The sequence below is a fragment of the Talaromyces marneffei genome, chromosome 4 (genome assembly GCF_009556855.1).
Source record: "Talaromyces marneffei chromosome 4, complete sequence".
Lineage (NCBI taxonomy): Eukaryota > Fungi > Ascomycota > Eurotiomycetes > Eurotiales > Trichocomaceae > Talaromyces > Talaromyces marneffei.
Window position 1 is genome coordinate 3,367,003 of NC_072351.1, and position 17,536 is coordinate 3,384,538.

The 17,536-nt window shown below is 47.3% G+C and overlaps 7 protein-coding genes across 7 annotated transcripts; 3 read left to right on the plus strand and 4 right to left on the minus strand.

Moving 5' to 3' along the window:
• Positions 1 to 581: 581 nt before the first annotated feature.
• Positions 582 to 2,634, minus strand: EYB26_006249 (uncharacterized protein; the record flags this gene model as incomplete). Its single annotated transcript, XM_054265525.1, has 8 exons — positions 582 to 697; positions 771 to 1,138; positions 1,198 to 1,220; positions 1,284 to 1,903; positions 1,958 to 2,105; positions 2,156 to 2,202; positions 2,260 to 2,463; positions 2,526 to 2,634. The coding sequence occupies 8 exons, from the start codon at positions 2,632 to 2,634 to the stop codon at positions 582 to 584; spliced, it is 1,635 nt and encodes a 544-aa protein (XP_054121500.1).
• A 1,407-nt stretch (positions 2,635 to 4,041) lies between these two features.
• EYB26_006250 (uncharacterized protein) lies at positions 4,042 to 5,029 on the minus strand (the record flags this gene model as incomplete). The annotated part of the gene is made up of 2 exons (XM_054265526.1): positions 4,042 to 4,808; positions 4,894 to 5,029. 2 exons carry the CDS (start codon positions 5,027 to 5,029, stop codon positions 4,042 to 4,044), a joined length of 903 nt encoding a protein of 300 aa, XP_054121501.1.
• An 825-nt stretch (positions 5,030 to 5,854) lies between these two features.
• On the plus strand, positions 5,855 to 7,233 carry EYB26_006251 (uncharacterized protein; the record flags this gene model as incomplete). Its single annotated transcript, XM_054265527.1, has 3 exons — positions 5,855 to 6,664; positions 6,726 to 7,040; positions 7,099 to 7,233. The coding sequence occupies 3 exons, from the start codon at positions 5,855 to 5,857 to the stop codon at positions 7,231 to 7,233; spliced, it is 1,260 nt and encodes a 419-aa protein (XP_054121502.1).
• A 166-nt stretch (positions 7,234 to 7,399) lies between these two features.
• EYB26_006252 (uncharacterized protein) lies at positions 7,400 to 8,122 on the plus strand (the record flags this gene model as incomplete). Its single annotated transcript, XM_054265528.1, has 1 exon — positions 7,400 to 8,122. One exon carries the CDS (start codon positions 7,400 to 7,402, stop codon positions 8,120 to 8,122), a length of 723 nt encoding a protein of 240 aa, XP_054121503.1.
• Positions 8,123 to 8,393: 271 nt separating this feature from the next.
• EYB26_006253 (uncharacterized protein) lies at positions 8,394 to 9,426 on the plus strand (the record flags this gene model as incomplete). Its single annotated transcript, XM_054265529.1, has 2 exons — positions 8,394 to 8,652; positions 8,723 to 9,426. 2 exons carry the CDS (start codon positions 8,394 to 8,396, stop codon positions 9,424 to 9,426), a joined length of 963 nt encoding a protein of 320 aa, XP_054121504.1.
• Positions 9,427 to 9,640: 214 nt separating this feature from the next.
• On the minus strand, positions 9,641 to 11,790 carry EYB26_006254 (uncharacterized protein; the record flags this gene model as incomplete). The annotated part of the gene is made up of 3 exons (XM_054265530.1): positions 9,641 to 10,812; positions 10,868 to 10,970; positions 11,026 to 11,790. The coding sequence occupies 3 exons, from the start codon at positions 11,788 to 11,790 to the stop codon at positions 9,641 to 9,643; spliced, it is 2,040 nt and encodes a 679-aa protein (XP_054121505.1).
• Positions 11,791 to 13,042: 1,252 nt separating this feature from the next.
• EYB26_006255 (uncharacterized protein) lies at positions 13,043 to 14,268 on the minus strand (the record flags this gene model as incomplete). Its single annotated transcript, XM_054265531.1, has 6 exons — positions 13,043 to 13,258; positions 13,331 to 13,624; positions 13,675 to 13,794; positions 13,859 to 14,096; positions 14,147 to 14,173; positions 14,234 to 14,268. 6 exons carry the CDS (start codon positions 14,266 to 14,268, stop codon positions 13,043 to 13,045), a joined length of 930 nt encoding a protein of 309 aa, XP_054121506.1.
• Positions 14,269 to 17,536: the final 3,268 nt, after the last annotated feature.

Below are 17,536 nucleotides of genomic sequence, written 5' to 3' on the forward strand. Positions count from 1 at the left end.
GTACGCGCAGTTATAGAGGCGGATGGCTGGTATACGAAGTATTAGGGTTTTTTGGAGGTTCCCGTTCTTTAGTCTATTACTATATTAGGAAGGCGGTGAAATTTCGGATATGGGGGGTGCCAACACTTTTTTCGTGGCACTGCTAGGTAAATATATACACCCAGCACTTTGTTTTCAAGGGAAATAGAGGAAGTCCACCAGGCTCACAAGCCTCAAAGTAGATCGGCTATTGATTGATCGCTCATATTCAGCAAGTCTAACTGCAAGTAGAGTGGATATACGTATGCAGTTAAGCTAGTGTCATGTTTACTTTTGAATCCGAGCTTCCTCTTATCTTTGCGTGATTTCGGATATGCATCCGGAGCACTCCTATCAATACCTATCCATGTACTTTAACCCTCCAATAGAGTTGAGTTGGGTTATCATTTACAGTATTCATACAACGAGTCTCTATATACTATAATTACGCACGGATAGGGCTTTTAATGCATTCAGTCCACAGACAGATAGATAAAATGTAAAAACACGAGACATGTATGTACAGCCATTCCATAACACGTTCCATTCATAAACCAGCACACCTAAGCAACGGTTGACTTTGGTCCCGTGTACCACTTTCTGGCGAATAGGAAATAATACAGTGCTGCGCCGATCCAGATAGCACCATTGATCGCAATAGTGTAATTCATCTCGTCCGCTGTAGGGAGAAGTGTCAGCCACCAGAGTCGACAATCACAATCGTATCATTCGAACGGGTTTGAGCAACTTACCAGTCGGATCCGGTCCCCCCGTCGGAAACATGCATAGCACAATGGCAAAAATAAGATACGCAACCGCCGAGTAAGCAATCGGTTTACTGAACACTCCAGTATAGAACTCGCCAGGACGGAATTTACCCGTCTTATCACCCCAGATCAGACGGCACAGAATGGGTACGCCCCAAGCAACGTCGTTACCGGCAACGGCAAGGGAGAAGAGGGCGTTCGATGCGGCGGCGTTGATCAGAGTGAGCAGTCCGATGATGATGGAGATGATCGCGACACCCCAGACTGTTCGGACGGGTTGGTATTGGATGCGTTTGCTGACGTGTCTGAAGAAGCTGGAGAAGGGGAGAGCACCATCTCGGGAAAATGCCCAGCTGTTGAAAAGTGAGTATAATGTTATAACAATAAAAAAGTTTTCTGGGTGGTGTCTTACGTTTGACGAGATGCGGCAACCAACTGTTATCATGATTATGATTAGCATGGCACTCCTTTGAAGATAGAGATGACAGGAAAACGCACAATACTCAAGCCCATAAAGAACTGAACAATCGCAACAACGGCCATAAAACCAAACGCGCCCGATTTTCCTAGAGAGTCATAGTAAATCTGAGCCATGGGTTGTCCAAAGGCAGAGCCAAGCACATTGCTGATATTCTGGTCCATGCAAGCAGCCATGACAGCCAACGACAAAAATCCCAAGATACCGCAAAGCCCGATGGAGAGAATGATTCCAAGCGGGACAGCTCGGGCTGCGTGCGTTGCCTCTTCACTCATGTGCACGCACGAGTCGAATGCGCCGATAGTCCAGATGGGCGACAGCCAGGCGAGCATGAATGCCCACCCACTAGACCATGTTGTAAGATTCTCCACGTCGCCGAACACATATGCGCCGGAGTTGATGGGGAGTCCATTGTGTACGTTGCCCAACGGAAGAGCAATTACAGTTGCCACCACCAGACCGACGTTGAGGACGATACAGATTGTCTGGATGTGATTCATGACACGACCCATGAATGTGGCCATAACACCATGTATGACAACGGTTCCGAGGTAAGTCGCATAAATAACTGGGCGAGAGGCTGACCATTCACCATCTCTTGCAATTGAGACGAGCGAGAGCAGCATTAGAGCAAACCCATCTGTTTTGATGTAAATATTTGTGTTGCGAAGAACGAAGAGCTTTGACTACTCACAGTCGATTGAACATAAACCGCCCACCAAACCGAGGGTATTGCTGTATCCGACGACGAAACTCAACGGATTGCGCCATTTATCACTTGCGAAATAGTGTGTCCAGAAATATAGACCTCCGGCTGTCGGCATTGCTGAAGCCAAATCGGCCTATCATTGTCAACGTGGGTTTTCGACGTTTCGGATTTGTATATGCATACCATAGCAAGACCGACAAGCATGATGAAGAAGCTCGCAGCTAGCCAACCTTTTCGAACATTTAGCATCTTGATCGGAAGGAGTCTTCCGAGAATACATACCCTACCAGAATTAGCAATGATCCGAGAACAAAGAATGGCCAAAAAGAGGGGGTGAATGCTTACCCAAACCATCCCCACAGGTCCAGCTGGCATGGAAAACGCTAGAGTTGAGGCAATCGATGGCAACAGGGCCATGATGCTGAAAGCGATAGCAAAAACCTGAGTCGTCGAATAGTGACGTCTCAGTTCTTGCTTATAGCCCAATTGGGCTGTATCGATTGCATCATTAGCGATTGTAGCAACGGGAAGAATCTGGGAAGCTATAGCATACCCAGGAGATCAAGATCGCTCGAGACATCTCCTTTCTCGATGTTGGTCTCGATAGCCGGTTCCACAGACTCCAAGATCGGATCGTGTTTCTTATCCATTTCTGCTGCCATCTTGGTCAAGGATGCCTGTGATGGAACAAAGAAGCCCTCGATGACTGTGTGCAAATACGACAAAGAAGTGATAGAAATCAACTGCACAGTTGCAAGGTTGCAGGCCGCTATTATATATTAAACGGCCGGGGAGGTGAGTGAGCTACGCTGCCTGGGTAACTATACATTAGTTCATGCAATGGATAAGATCTAGTTAAGTCGTATCAAGCAGGTCCGCGCGTCAAGAAACAAAGATAACGACTTGTTAAGCTTCCGAGTGACAGATTAAACCACCATATAGAGGCGCAGGATTGCGATAGTTATCTCCGCTAGCTCGATTCCCTGTAGAATTCGTACTCGTGGCAAGAAGAACCAGAATGTGTTCATTGGCCGATTGAGTGACTACGGAATGCGATTGTTAACGGTGGCGAACTCTACCTAGAAAGACTAGGTATTTCCAGAAGCCGGCGATTTATTGATAGGTCTGGTGATGGCGTGGACGCCAGGGGCTTATCACGGCCATGAACCCTTGAAAGGAATCAAACCACGCATGGGGGCATAGATCATCGACATGTTTCACGCCGGCAGCCATCGATGTAGTACAGAACGTATGCAGCCATGCCACGAGAATTTGTGCATATTCGAAAGATGTGGCTGAAGGAGCTGAATACTCAGTGAGATCCAAGATCCGAGGCATCCAGACACTATCTGATGGTGCTGATAAGCAACTGAATCAACTGATAACAAAACGATGATAGATAGATCAACGCCGTCTCTGCCTAGCGTTCATCCCAGACTCGATTAGGAAGTATGATTGCCCAAGGAACTGGCTGCTTATCGCTGTGCCGCCATTCGTGAAACCTGCCGGCGGGCCTGTCATTCTACTGCGATTGGACGAGGAGCGCATGATATATCGTATGATGGATCCTTTGGGTGTGATTTCTTTGTAACTTAACTATTGACTAGTGCTGATTCATCTGTCCGGGGTTAAGTTACTTGGGGTAAACTTACCATGTTAGGGTTATTACTACGGGTTAGGGTAACACCGAGCCCTAAATCAAGGCTCCAACGGTTTGTAAGGGATGTCGCTTTTACCAAAGAACAATGAGGCTCTAAGCATGAATCCTGTAGTGAGAGCTAACAAGCTAGATTCAGTCTACTTCGTGCCTTCTCCTATCGCAAGCATGTGGAGATCAAACGATCCTTCCGCCATGAATCAGATATCTGAGCGAGCAATTACAACATATTTTTCTGTCAAACACGACGGCGGCAATACTATCACACGATCCGAGGTCAATACTGTAGTGCCTGGGAAACGAAGATTTTATGTTCTTTCAAAGCTGTAGTCAAACCGGAACTCCTCGCTCTACCTTCCATATCATCCCAACCTTTGTGTGCTAGAAAAAGTAACATATGCTAAATAAACAATCAAGCCTTGGAGCGCTTAGTGCTGCTGCCTTTCCCTGTCCCAGAGCTCTTCCGTGCCCCAACAGCCGCAAATGCCTCCTCAGGCGGCTCATCCGCCGCAGAACGCTTTTTGCTCTTTCCCGCGCTTTTCGGTGCATATTTGGCTTCGAGATCATCGAAAAAGTTGGCAGCACGAGACTTTTGACGTTGCTGAATCAGAGCCGCAAGGGCATTATCATCTTCCTTGCTAGGTTTGCTCTTCTTCTTCTTGCCCTTTGCCTTATTCTTCTCGTCAATCTCTTTAGCCGCCTCCTCGGCTTCGGCCGCCTCTTCCTGTGCGCGCTTCAATCGTTTTTGACGTTTACTCTCGGACTCCTCTGTATATTTCTTCCACCCTTTCACTTCCCCATCGGCAATAGCCTTGTCGATTATCGCTCGGAACCGCTCATCATCCTCCAACACGCTGCTGAGCATAACAACCTCATAAACCCTGTCTAAATCACCTTTAAACTGCTCAAAAGCAGCTAAAAGATCGTTCCGCTCTTCTTCCGTGTTTTGATATTCCTTTTTGATTTTCTCAATGGCCGATACGTCCACTAGTCCCGAGAACTGCTCCTGGTAGAATTCGGTCCAGTTAAAGTCATCGTCTTCTAGGTCTAGGGATTCGGATGTGTTGCCCGTGAGATCGTAACGGCGGCGGCGACGCTCGTCGGAAAGGATGGCGTATGCGAATGCGACATGTTGGAATTTTTGCTTTGCGTCTTCTTTTTGATCTGGTAGAGCCTTATCTATTTATTTATTTTTTCGATTAGTCAATCGCACCATTCAATCATTCGGGTTATCAATACAGTTAGATGATGGAGACATACCTACCTGGATGATGTTTCAAAGCCTTCTTCCTATATGCGCTCTTAATCTCGTCTGCTGTTGCCTTTTCGTCGACTTCGAGGACTTCATATGGATTGATTGAAGCGGGCGGTTCGCCTACCAGGTCTTCGTCTTGTGACATGTTTATCGTACGATGAATATACTATGTAGATATGGAGAGCGTTGACTGCGTTCTCTGAAGTGACGATAATTTAAGATGGAAGACGCGCCGACGCGACGGCGACCCCACTCAATTAAGCCCAATACATATTTACGGATCGTTACGGTACAGCGCATATAAACTGCCCGATTGATGCTCGCGGTACTGTAACAGCGATACACGACGATACCGATACTTCATACAACGCAATCCTTCACGTATCTATATCTTCTCATTGAGTATGCAAATAGAATAAATATTCAAGGCAGGTAAGGTTTGATATAACATATATCCGAGAGCTATATTCGAATTATAGACAGATATGTTTTAGTTTGGGTGTTGAGAAAACTGCCATCTCTTTCGGGACCCAAGTTAGGGCACGACCTTAGGGCTGCTTGATTGATCTGCATATTAAGTTGACCATAGAACCTGGGGTTACAAACTTGTGGCTCATCTTAATTAAGTTAACTAGTTACCTTAAGTAATTGGTCAACTACATCTAACTATGTACTATATACCAACTACGGAGCACTAAGCATCTACTTGATCAGCCCTCGGAGCTCTATTAGTCCGTAGAGAAGGAGATGAGCGGAGATGGGCCGACTCTGCACCGAAGCGTACAATCATTGAGTATTTTATGACTGATATTACAGGGATCATTTAGCTAGTTAAATTACCTATTAGAATAACACCTAACATCGGCTAGTGTCGTAGACATTCGAATTAAAGATTTGGAAATGGACAGGCACGAAGGATAATTATACTGTACATACCTGCATACCACCAAATCAATAGCTCAAGTGCAAAATGTTTCTCCTTGAAAGAATCAGATTCGGCCTCAAATTCCTCCGCATCGCAATCCCAGTCGTCCTCACCGTAATCCATCAACGCATTCTCGCCTTCCACCACAAATGGACATACCACTCCGTCCCAGCCCCAAAGGACATCGTCGTCCTCGGCGGCTCATTCACAGGCATCCAACTTGTGCGACGACTACAAGAAAGTGTACCCACGGGATACCGCGTAACCCTAATTGAGAGAAACTCTCATTTTCATTATCTATTCAATTTCCCGCGATACTCCGTTATGACGGGTGGGAGGGAGAGGTATGCGTTTGTCCCGTTTGATGGGATCGCTGCTACAGCGCCGAATGGAGCGTTTCGCTATGTCCAGGATACCGCTGTCAGCATCAAGGATGGAAAGGTATACCTAGAGTCTGGGAAGGTCATTGAGTATGCATATCTCGTAATTGCAACGGGATCAAGAGGGTCTGTTCCTGCGAAATTGACTTCTACAGAGATTGACGATGCTTGTAAAGAGATGCAAGGCGTTCAGGAAAGTATACAAGCAGCCCAGCGAATTGCAGTTGTCGGTGGTGGTGCGGTGGGCATCGAGTTGGCTGCTGATATTAAGAGCTTTTATCCGAGAAAAGATGTTACGATTGTGCATTCTAGGGAGCGGTTGTTGTCGAGGTTTAGACCGAGGTTACATGATTATGTGTATAAGAATTTGAAGGACATGGGGATCAATATCATATTGAAAGAGAGGCCTCAGGTCACGAAGGGGAAGAATTGTCTTACGTTTTTGAATGGTGAAACGCAAGAATACGATCTCATCGTAAGTTTTTCTTTCCAATCCCCAATAATAATGAGCCTGATCAATCTTAACGGGTGCATAGCTGCCCTGCGCTGGCCAAACCCCGAATTCCGATATAATAAAAGGCCTCGCTCCAGAAGTCATCTGTCCAAAAACAAGCCACATTCTCGTTAAACCCACCTTGCAAATTGACACGGGCTCAGCGAACAGGTATCCAAACGTCTTCGCTATGGGCGATGTAGCCGAAACAGGTGGCTCCAGAATGGCGAGTGCGGGTTTCTTTCAGACAGAAACTATTTTGCAGAATATATACGCCATGGTCCGTGGACAGACACCATCGACCGCCTATAAGCCTTGTCTGGTTATTGAGGGGAGACTGAAGTTGAGTTTGGGAAAAGTAGTTCTTCTTCTGTCATCTATTCTCTATTTGAGGGAAATACTAATTGAAAGTCCAGGATGAAGGGGTGCTGTACATTGAAGATGACGATGGCACCGATATGTTGACCCCGACCAAGTTGAAGTTGTTGGATCTGGGAATAGAAGAAGCGTGGACAGTTTTGTATCTGAGGTTTCCGGGGAAGTTGATTTGATAGAAAAAATGATGTAAGCGGGGGTGGCATGCATGACATCAGCTCCACCAGAGCTCTTTCAACTTAGAAGTTAGTTACCTTCCTTATACCTATTAACTACTTCTCCCTTCTGCTTCTGTCCTGGATATAAATATTCCACTTCCCCATTTCAAAAAGAATATACACAATGACAACCTTCGCCGCCGCTCCAACTCCCACTCCCTCCGGATCAAGCCATCTCAAATACCTCCGCGAATGCCTCAAACTCGCCGAAAACTCCCCTCCACGCCCAACAAACTTCCGCGTAGGAGCGATATTAATCCTCCGCCATGACACCCCCGACGACACCTCCGATGATGACAAAATTCTCTCTACAGGCTACACAATGGAATTGCCCGGCAACACCCACGCCGAACAATGCTGTCTCCAAAACTATGCCGCGGCGCACGGAGTCTACGAAGAATCAGTAGCAGACGCCTTCCCACCGGCAGCAGAACGAAACGGGCGCAAGATTTTACTCTACGTGACCATGGAGCCTTGCGGAGTCCGTCTAAGCGGGAATAGGCCCTGTGTGCATCGCATAATTCAGACACGAAAGAGCTCAAACGATAGCAATAACAACAACGGGATAGATAAAGTCTACTTCGGGGTAAAAGAGCCCGGCACATTCGTCGGCGAGTCGCAGGGGTGTAAGATGTTGACTGAAGCCGGTGTACAATGGGAGTTCGTGGGTGGATTGGAGAATGAGATTCTGGCTGTTGCGACGGCGGGGCATGAGAAGGGAAATAAGAAGCAGGCAGCCGATGAGCGGGGGACGAATATTGAGGCTATTTCGCAGGAGGAGAGGGAGAGGCAGGATAAGCTGCCTAGGAATCCGAAGAAGAGGATGATGGAGACTAGTTTACAGTAATAGATATTGATAGACTTTATTCAAGATCAAAGATGATCGAGTTGAAAATAGAACGCAGCAATGCGATCATGTGATCACGCACCATTTTCGCGGAGCGACACGCGTCCGCCAACCATCATCTCCAACTATCTGACTCTTGACTACGGAGACTTAATTATTCATGTTATTGTCTACTATATAGGCAGAGTATCGGCCAGTCAATAACCAAAATCAGCGATATATAAAACATCGCATATCCGGCCACAAAGAACCAAGATGAACCGATTTCCCCATGGCCCAAAATGCCTATTCTTCCGAAATCAACAACAGCAGCATAGTCGGTCGAGACGAGAAGGGCATTCACTACCGAGATGATACAGACACAATATCTGGTTCAGACAAACGCAAACGAAACAAAGCTGAAGAAAACGAAGAGGAAAAGCTACCATTCTACCCTGCATTCTGCTTCCCCGCATCCCCGACACATTTCACATGGGTCAAGATGAGTATTGCAGATATCCATCGATTGCAATCACGGCGAGGGTTTGAGGGTACAACCCCTATCTATCTGAATCTTCTTTTCCTTTCTTCCGGTCTGACGAAATATATATATACATATAGGTCAGAATATATACTTCCACAAAAACCATCCTATCCAATTCGTCTGTCTGGCCGGCTACATCCTCTCTCGCGACGAGTATGATCGCCGCACCGTGCTCACGGTAGACGATAGCAGCGGCTCTGTCATTGAAGTTACTTGTCTCAAGGCACCGATTAAAGATGCCACCGATACTACCATCCCTACCCCAACCGCGTTAACGAATGCCATGGAAGTAGAAATGACAAACGTAACATCCACAACCCGCACCCCCATCGACATAACAACCCTCCACATCGGCACCTGCGTCAAACTCAAGGGCACTCTATCCTCCCAAAAATTTCGCTCCACGCCGCCTATCATGCAAGTAATCCTCGAGCGCTTCTGGCATCTACCCGATACAAACTCCGAGGTTAGATTTTGGAACGAGCGGTCCCGGTGTCTGATTGACGTTCTCTCCCAACCATGGAGATTGTCCGCGCATGAAGTCGAGGAGTTGCGGAAACAAGCGCAGTTGCAGGAAAGGAAGGTGATACGAGATCGTCAGCGGAAACAAGAGAGACAGAAGCGTGTGCAAGAGAGAGAGGAGAAGCATCAGAGACGGATTTGGCGGAGGTGGGAGGCGGAGGAGAAGGTGAGAAAGGCGGAGGACGAGCGTGTGAGGTTGGATAATAAACGGTTGGAGAAATGGTTAGCTTTGAAAAGGGAAGAGAAGCCGAAGAAATGATCTTGTAAATACTAAAAAGGGCTTGGATGAAATCAATATATACTTTTCCGAAATAATAAATACACCATGGTATTAAGAAATACAAAAACAAAACAAAAAATTATTATGTTACATCACTCATATCAAACAGAGAAAGAAAGAAACCAAAACTCAAAAGGTATCATCACTAGTCCAACAAATCCAAAATCCAATCCGAAAATAACGAAGAAAATTCCTAACGATACTTGTACTCATACTCAGGACCTCCTCCCTGTCCACCTAGTAGACCACCACCACGGTAGTAGTCTTCATCACTCCATGTATTCCTTCCAGATCCAGTGCCTGCATGGTCATGATACCGACGTTCACGCTCACGCTCCCGTTCCCGCTCAAGAACGGCATCATAATCCCGCGAATCATCGCGCTCATAGTCGCGGTATGCGTGGCGGTCGTTGTCATCGTTGTATAAATCAAGAGCAGTACTGCCGGCGGCACTAGTCTTGTAAGGATGGCCACTATGGCCACCTGCGCCTCCAGCAGAAGGCAAGTTTCCGTACCCTGCGTCGTAGGAGCTGAGGTCAGGTTCCGAGTGGCGATAATCGCCTGGCCCGTTTGCTTTCATGCCGACGGACGAACTGCGTCTGCCACCGGGCTTGGATAATGAAATTGAGCCATGATGTGCGTGGCTATGTCCAGTTGTACCTGTTGATGGGGCTCCGCGGGCATATGGCTGTTCCTGCCTCACTGTCGACGTACTGGATGTCGACTTGCTTGGCTCTGAAGTCTTTAAGTTTGCAGCTGTCTCTTCGTATTTTTTACCTCCACCTGGATGGACACTGTACGGCTTTCGTTCGCGTTCAATCGGACGAGGGGAAGTTGTAACTTCTTCGTCGTCGTCGTCGAGGGCCTTGGTTTCCCTTTCTTGCGAGCTGGACTTGGATGTCGAGACAGAGGCAGGAATGCGCTCTATGGTTGCCGGCTGTGTCTTAGACAGTGGGGATATATCTCTGGGCTTATTCTGTCGCGGAGGCGACCTCGATCGTTCTTCGGGCAGGCTCCGTGGAAGTTCGACCTCGCAGTGAGTGATGATAGAAACCTCTAGTTTCTCTAGTATCTTCTTATCCGATGAACTAGGGAAAAGACGCCGAGGGAGCTCTTTGGGAAACCTCTCTTTCCTGTCGTCAGGGTTGTTGATTGGCATGTCTAACACAGTTTTCTGTAGACGTGCAAACTCTCTGTCTGGATTGGCTTGAATCATAATGGTGTACCATTTCTCAAATCCGCGAGGTGTCAGGCCCGGTATATCTGGCCGTTCTTTTAAATTCTGCGGGTCCTGGACAAGGTGGTGCTCTGCTTCGATGTCTCGGTAGATTCGTGAAATGGATGATGTCCGGTCGTCGAAGATGTCTATGTGATTCATTAGCATGTCTGGAAAGTTGAAGCTCATTCAGAGCCAACTAACCCTGCCATGGATAGGTATCAGTTAGAACCCTGGTATCTGCGTAATACTTCTGCATTTTCTCCGGAACAACCACGATTGTATTTCTCGGCGGATAATCCTCGATCTGTTTCAATGTTAGAAAAAAAAGGTTTCGACCCATTCTAATCGACTTGTCATACCAGATGTACTGCGATCCCCCGCAAAAGCTGACCCAGCCGTGGGGTCGGCTGACCATCATGAAACATCTTTCCCCATATCTTCTCCAAAGTGGTCATGTTCTCAGTAGATGCGCGTCCCGGGACAGTATTGCGCGACTCTAACCCAGTTCCTGGGCGCTTATCCGGGCTGACTCTGGTCTGCGTTTCTCGTCTCTCAGGAGGTACTGGAATGGTACCTCGTCCACGAGTCTCCGCTGGTGGTGCATCTCTGTATGCGGGCTGTGGGTTGTAGTATGCTGGTTCAGGTGCTGGTGGAGCTGAGAACGGCGCGGGAGGTACTGATTGCGCTTGATGTGGTGATGGAGGTGGTTGTTGCTGTTGTAGCGGAGGAGGTGGCGGTGGTTGCTGAGGTTGCAGCTGCTGGCCTTGCGATCCATCCAAGCCGTAAGCTTTGAGTTGCTGAATCACGGTCGCGGTGACCTGTGAAATGAGTTCGGGAGACAGGAAATTTGGATTATTATTGTTGACTGGATTGTTGACGGTAGAAGCAATATCGTTCCCGATATGGCTGTACGTTGGATTCCCGGACTGTGCGTTTTGATAAGATGGTGACGGCATGCGGGGTTGAGGCATCTGGATTTGCTCTGTAGCATTCTGGGATGGATATGGCGGTTGGTAGGATGTAGGTGAGCCGTAAACTCGCTCATTTGCGTATTCGTCCTCAGTGCGAGGAGGCTCGTAGGGACCCGAAGGCCCTGAGGGGTCGTAGTACGAGTCGTAGGCCATTTCGCCTGCGTCTTGATAAGTTTATCAGCGCCACGCAAGACGACCGCTGAGCAGTCGACTTGTTTGGTTTCAAAATCAGGGGACGCTTATCAGAGAGATGGGCGATAAACGATCAAACCTAACAATCTGTCAAGAGCAGAAAAATTTGCCAGATGCTAGCCTGATCTCTAGTTGAGTCTCCTCAGGCTGCAGCGGACCGACACCTGACCCGCGCCAGAAGAGGGGGCCGGATTGCCACACGATGCTTCAGATGTCCACACGCAAGACCTGATAACGCGGTGACCAAAGAGAATAGAAGTTTATTCGTACACAGTCAGGAGGGAGTTGGTAGTGAGAGAATTAAATCGGAGAGAAGGAGAGACTTGGACAGAAGAAGAGCAGAATCGTTTCTATGGGGGAAATCAGCCCAGATGGGGCAGCTTGCATTACGTCACACCTGTTTGTTTAGTTAAATTAATTTACTTCTGTTACCTAGGCTAAGTTACTGGTAGTTAGTTAGTTAAGTTAGTTGACTTAGCTTCCACTGATCACGTCAACCTGTCTTTTTCCTGGCAGATACCAGACAGACTGAAATCATAAACAGCTTTTTTGTTTACCATCAGTCCCTCAGACATTCTGAACATTCTGAACCAGACGGAAGCTGTCCATGGAACACGATACACTGTGGGCCACCGGGCTGTTATCCATCAACCAGATTTCCAGGACTTGAGAGAGCAGACATGATAGGTGCCTTTCAAGCAAATAACATCATCCAGCTAGTAGGAATTCAAGGGCCTTCAAAGCTTGATTCGTCGCTATTCAAGTATTCTGCTGCATGTGTAGTTATTTTTATTCCTGGTGGCTGACACAATTTCGCAGACTCGGCCAGGAAGAGTCTAGCGCTTCATCGAGTGGTGCTAACCAGTAGGAAATCATGAAGATTCTTCCTTTCAGGTGCGAACAAGAACAGTATTAACGTCCTAGTCTAATGTATCCTCGACGACCGCATCGACATGGCCTGATTTGCTGGCGGTTGGTCATGTCATATCGTTGCTTGCGACATAAGTAGGAGAAGCGGAAAGAGTGATCTGATGCAAAACATACTTAAGTGATATGTGCCTGTATTCGACCGGTTGTGGAAGAAAACATTGGAATTTAATATAGCGTCCTAAACATGAAAATTAAAACCGTGCATCTGTAAACTGTCCCATGTAGTGAGATAATCGTCCGACAACTTCATCCGTGCTTGATCCCCATGTCTCGATTACATTTCTCAAGAGTCCCTCGCCTTTACGATAGATGCGTCGTCATCAATTGTCACCTCCACCTCATCGGCTCGTATTTTCTGATTTAGTTTGCTTCGGTCCCTCGTGCCGACCATAGCCCGTAAAGAGACCGCTTCCGCTCTCTCCTTGTCCTCCTCGTCATTCAGATGATGCATGGGGTCGGACATTTTTAGGATACGAGCATTACGGTTTGGATCCGCGGACTATATTCATAGACCATCAATGCGTGAACTAAGTTGTATAAATGGATGTACAGTTTGGGGAAAGAAACATACCTTGACTTTAGCCCATCTCTTTCGGTTGCCTTCGGCGCTATTTGCTGAACTTGGACGACTCGCTTCTGCCCTCAAGGCAGGGAAATCCCATCCAGAGAATTTCGCGGCCGAACTGGGTGCATCATTGACCGAATCATCATCACCGTCTTCAGTGCCATTGACAGAAGAATCTTCAAGCCATATTCCACGACCAAGTTGCCCATTGTCCTCAAGACGAAGACAAATTCGGCTAGTAGACTTCGAAGCAATCGAAAACGATTCCAAGGATTCGAGTCGCACTCCGCCATCAACACTCTGACTTGTATTAGTATCGAGTTTTATTCCCTTGGATACGAATAACCTACCTCGCCGATGGTCGAAGCTATCTCGGTGTATCCATCAGGAATACCCATGGCAATAGCATTCTCTCGTTCCTCTTCCCACGTCTCCGAAGTCATGTAATACGCGGTGCAGGTCTTGCAGGTCTATTAAACAAATCAACATTAGCCTCTGGTCAGCATCATGGAACAAGAAATCGGAATCACATACTGCCAAGTCCCAATCTGCACGCTGGGTCTTTGTGAATGCATTTAGTGGCTTTGTTTTGCGACAGCGAGAGCATTCAATTTCAGGGGGCATGATGCCTCCAGTACAATGGAGGCAGCGTGCAGCGTGTTGAGTCAGCGCTACCTGTCCTTGGGTCGCAAGCTTCTTTCGCAGACGGGCAATTTGGGACTCAGAATAGCTCGTGATGGGCCGTTCCGCCTGGCACCTAGTGCACTTCATTCTTAGACGGGTCAGTTCCTTGCTCTTTTGTGACATTGTTAGAGGATGTACTTCGCTGGCAAACTGATACTCTTGACCCTGATGAGATAGATAATATTAGCTTTGGTTTCTTGTCATTGCAGCAGGCCGTGTACTCGCCTTGCGACCTTGGCGGGAGACCAGCCTCCAGCCATGATGGTTGTCTGCTTTTAATTCGGTTAGTATGCAAAGCATATCGTCGTCTCGAGAATGAATGGGTCATACTGATGTTGATTGTTCTCCCTGAAAAGACTAGAGACAGGTAGATTACGTCTGTTAGAGGTTGTGATGCAGAGCGTCGTGTAGAGGGCAAAATGAGGATGATAAGAGAAGTGAGATTGGGAGTGAAAGAAAAGAGTTCTGAGGTTGTAAGGAGAGAAGTCGTAAGGTGAAGAGCAAGAGATGATAAAGAAGAGAGAGAGGAAGGTGGGTAGGCAGCGGATGAAGAAAGAGCGACTGCTGGTCAGTCCCACGGGGCGATTCTTTCCATTTGCTTTGACAAACAAACAATAAGACCAGGAAATTCTGTTAAAGAGAAGGGTGACTTGGCTTCGTTTGTGATTGTTTCTGGCAGCCAGGAGCTCAATGAGTGGATAAGTACAGATGCTGTGTGGCCTTTCTTTCAAAGTTTTGTTTGCATTGTAAGGGCGTGATGCTTTAATGATGCTTTGATGAAGGATCTGTACACAGCACCACTAGCCAAAGGCGTAGGAACCTTGAAACAGAAAGATCAAACTGAATTGGAATCTTCAATTCTGAAATAATGCCATTGTGTTTATCAGAGAGTCAGACTTGTACTTCGTCCAAAATTGAAGCTCTCGGTCCTTAGCACCCTAGCAACATAAAACTCATTTCCTGAACGCCTGCTATGCTTGAGAGTCAACCTTTAATATAATTTCTCAGCATGGTAGATCATGTTTCACTTCCTCGTCGATGGATTGAAAATGCGATTGAGATGTTGGAAGGGTTGTCATGATTCCTACAATTTCACAGATGGTCCATGTCTGAGCGACGTATCAATCAAAATATTTCTTCTACAATGACGGGTCATATCATCATGGCTTGCTTCTGTGTAATCGATATTCTGATATGATTCAACTAGCAACCAGTACACTCTATCTGATCACACACCAGCAGTTTCGTCGCCCGATGTCTTCCAATATCTTCATCTACATCTGGACTAGTCTGAGCTATGGAGAATAAAGAAATCCCCAACCAATCATAGAGACAACATGCGCGGGTGTACCAATGGGAAGTCGCATTAGTCAGGAACAGTCCCGAATTGGTGGGCAATCCTCGCGGAAGCCCAGCCACAACATCGAAAAATTGCATTTGTTCAACGCGATGGAGCAAAGGGATAGCATGGGAGTCCTTGGGAAACTATTGAGCAATATCGAAATTTACTTGCATTGCCATTTTCATTTCAAAAGAAAACAATATTGAACGATTACACGCAGCAGCCGGGAGACAAACGAACGTATATTCCACTTCTGGCGAAGATGCGATGGACCCTGCAGTGTTCACCTCGCCTGGAGGGGTTGATCCTTGATAGATGACTCACTGAGCATGCAGTCCCCCAACTTTTAGCCTTGAGATAATGCGTGCTATCTGCTTATCGAACATGACTTTACTAATCTGATTACTTGTCCGCGGCATGAAGTACACATTGGTGCATGAACCGAAGCAATCACAGTAAACGCTGGAGATGCCTTGCTTTTAGGGCAGGCATATTGGATGTAGTTGGGTACATATTCCGGTTGCGTTGTCTGCGTGTCAGATGTTGATACGCGGAAATCCGGATTCCACTCGACAAATCACTCGTGGGGAATTCAGACTAGCTCATGTGATTGCTTGATTTTGTTGGAATTCCTTTCTCTTTTCTTGAAAAGATATCAACCCTTGCAAATCATCGTTGGAGGAGGTCTTGGTATTGCATCTATATATCAGTTGTACTCGTGATTGGGCGGACGGATTGTGCCGGTAACAAAGTGTCAGTTTTTAGATTTAGAGTCCCCTTTTCTTTAAGTTCTTATTTTTGCTCCCCATTTCATTCCGTAGTCAACATCCACCGGGTTTTGGATACGAGGTACGAGTACGTATGGATACAGCTTTGAGTCTGTGATGGGAACGTGTGATTCATTTCCTTGCCGTATTCTCATTGGACAGACAATTTAAAATTTAACTGATAATAGCATGCCACATGGGCCGAGAGACAAATAAATGAGGGAATGTGATCAGATCGCCTGCCGCCACCACTGAGTCTTGAGTCTGGAGTCTGGACAGCTCTCGACTGTACAAAGGCTCAGTGCGATCGATCATCGATCATTTTATTCTTTGTGTGTGCGACGGCAAGTAAAGGAGTGAAGGAGACTAACTAACTACTGTGTATGCTATGTATGTGCTGTTCGGAGTAGTGCGGATGGCTCGGTACCTGATGATACATGCCCAAAACCGACAAATTCCCAAGCGTCCCGCGGCCAGGCAGGCGTCGGGACAGCAACGAGTCAGCGATTTTGTGCTCGCAGGAACTAGCGACCGATAGTTTGGTGGTCACAGTGTAAGTGTGATACGTACACGCGCATTTTGGTCTTTTTGCTCAAAAGAAAGCATTGCGGCGAGTCTTGTCTCGTGAGCCGCGGGTATTCAGACAATTCTCGCTCGGCCCCCTGAAAAAAGTAACGGATGGATCCGGTCCAGCCAGTCAGATAACGTATGCCCACACTAAGCCCATCCTGGCTAGCACTCCCCTTGCTAGCCGGGCTAACGTCCTTGGTCAGTTCCCCCCCGGCCCCAAAAAGAAAAATCGATTCGTCGCTGAGCGCCAGCCGGGGCTGCCTCCGTCCACTCAGAACAGCGGGAATTTGGGAAATGGGGAAATAAAATGGAGCCAGCCAGAAGTCTGAAAAGTGAAGACCAGCATGCTAGGTGCGGGTTTGGGTCGGCGCGGTGCGAGGCGCCGAACCAGCTAGCTCTATTTAGACTCGTTCCTCAGCGCGCTGCTCACAACGGCACCCGTTCCAGTACAGCAAAATGTGATATACCTCCGTACCTGGGCAATGCTATGTATCAATTTGACCTATGTCATGGCTTGGTCATACTGGACGAAGATTGCGGGCAGGATCGTTAATCAACGATGGAGACCACATTCTAAATTATGTACGGGAGCTACGGAGGACTTGACACTTGACACTTGCTCAATGATCAATGCTCACTCACTCCACCAAACGCCGGGTTCCTTCCCTGAGCTCCCTCATGAAAACCGCCCTTTGACTCTTGAGTGTTGAGCACGGGGTTCGCGGTCCTCCCAGGATCCACATCCCTAGACTTCCGGAACACTGTCAAAACCTTCCATCTCACGCACTACACATCAGAATCATTCAGTCAGTGTCTCTTCCGTGTTCTCTGTGTTGTTGTCCGTTTTTT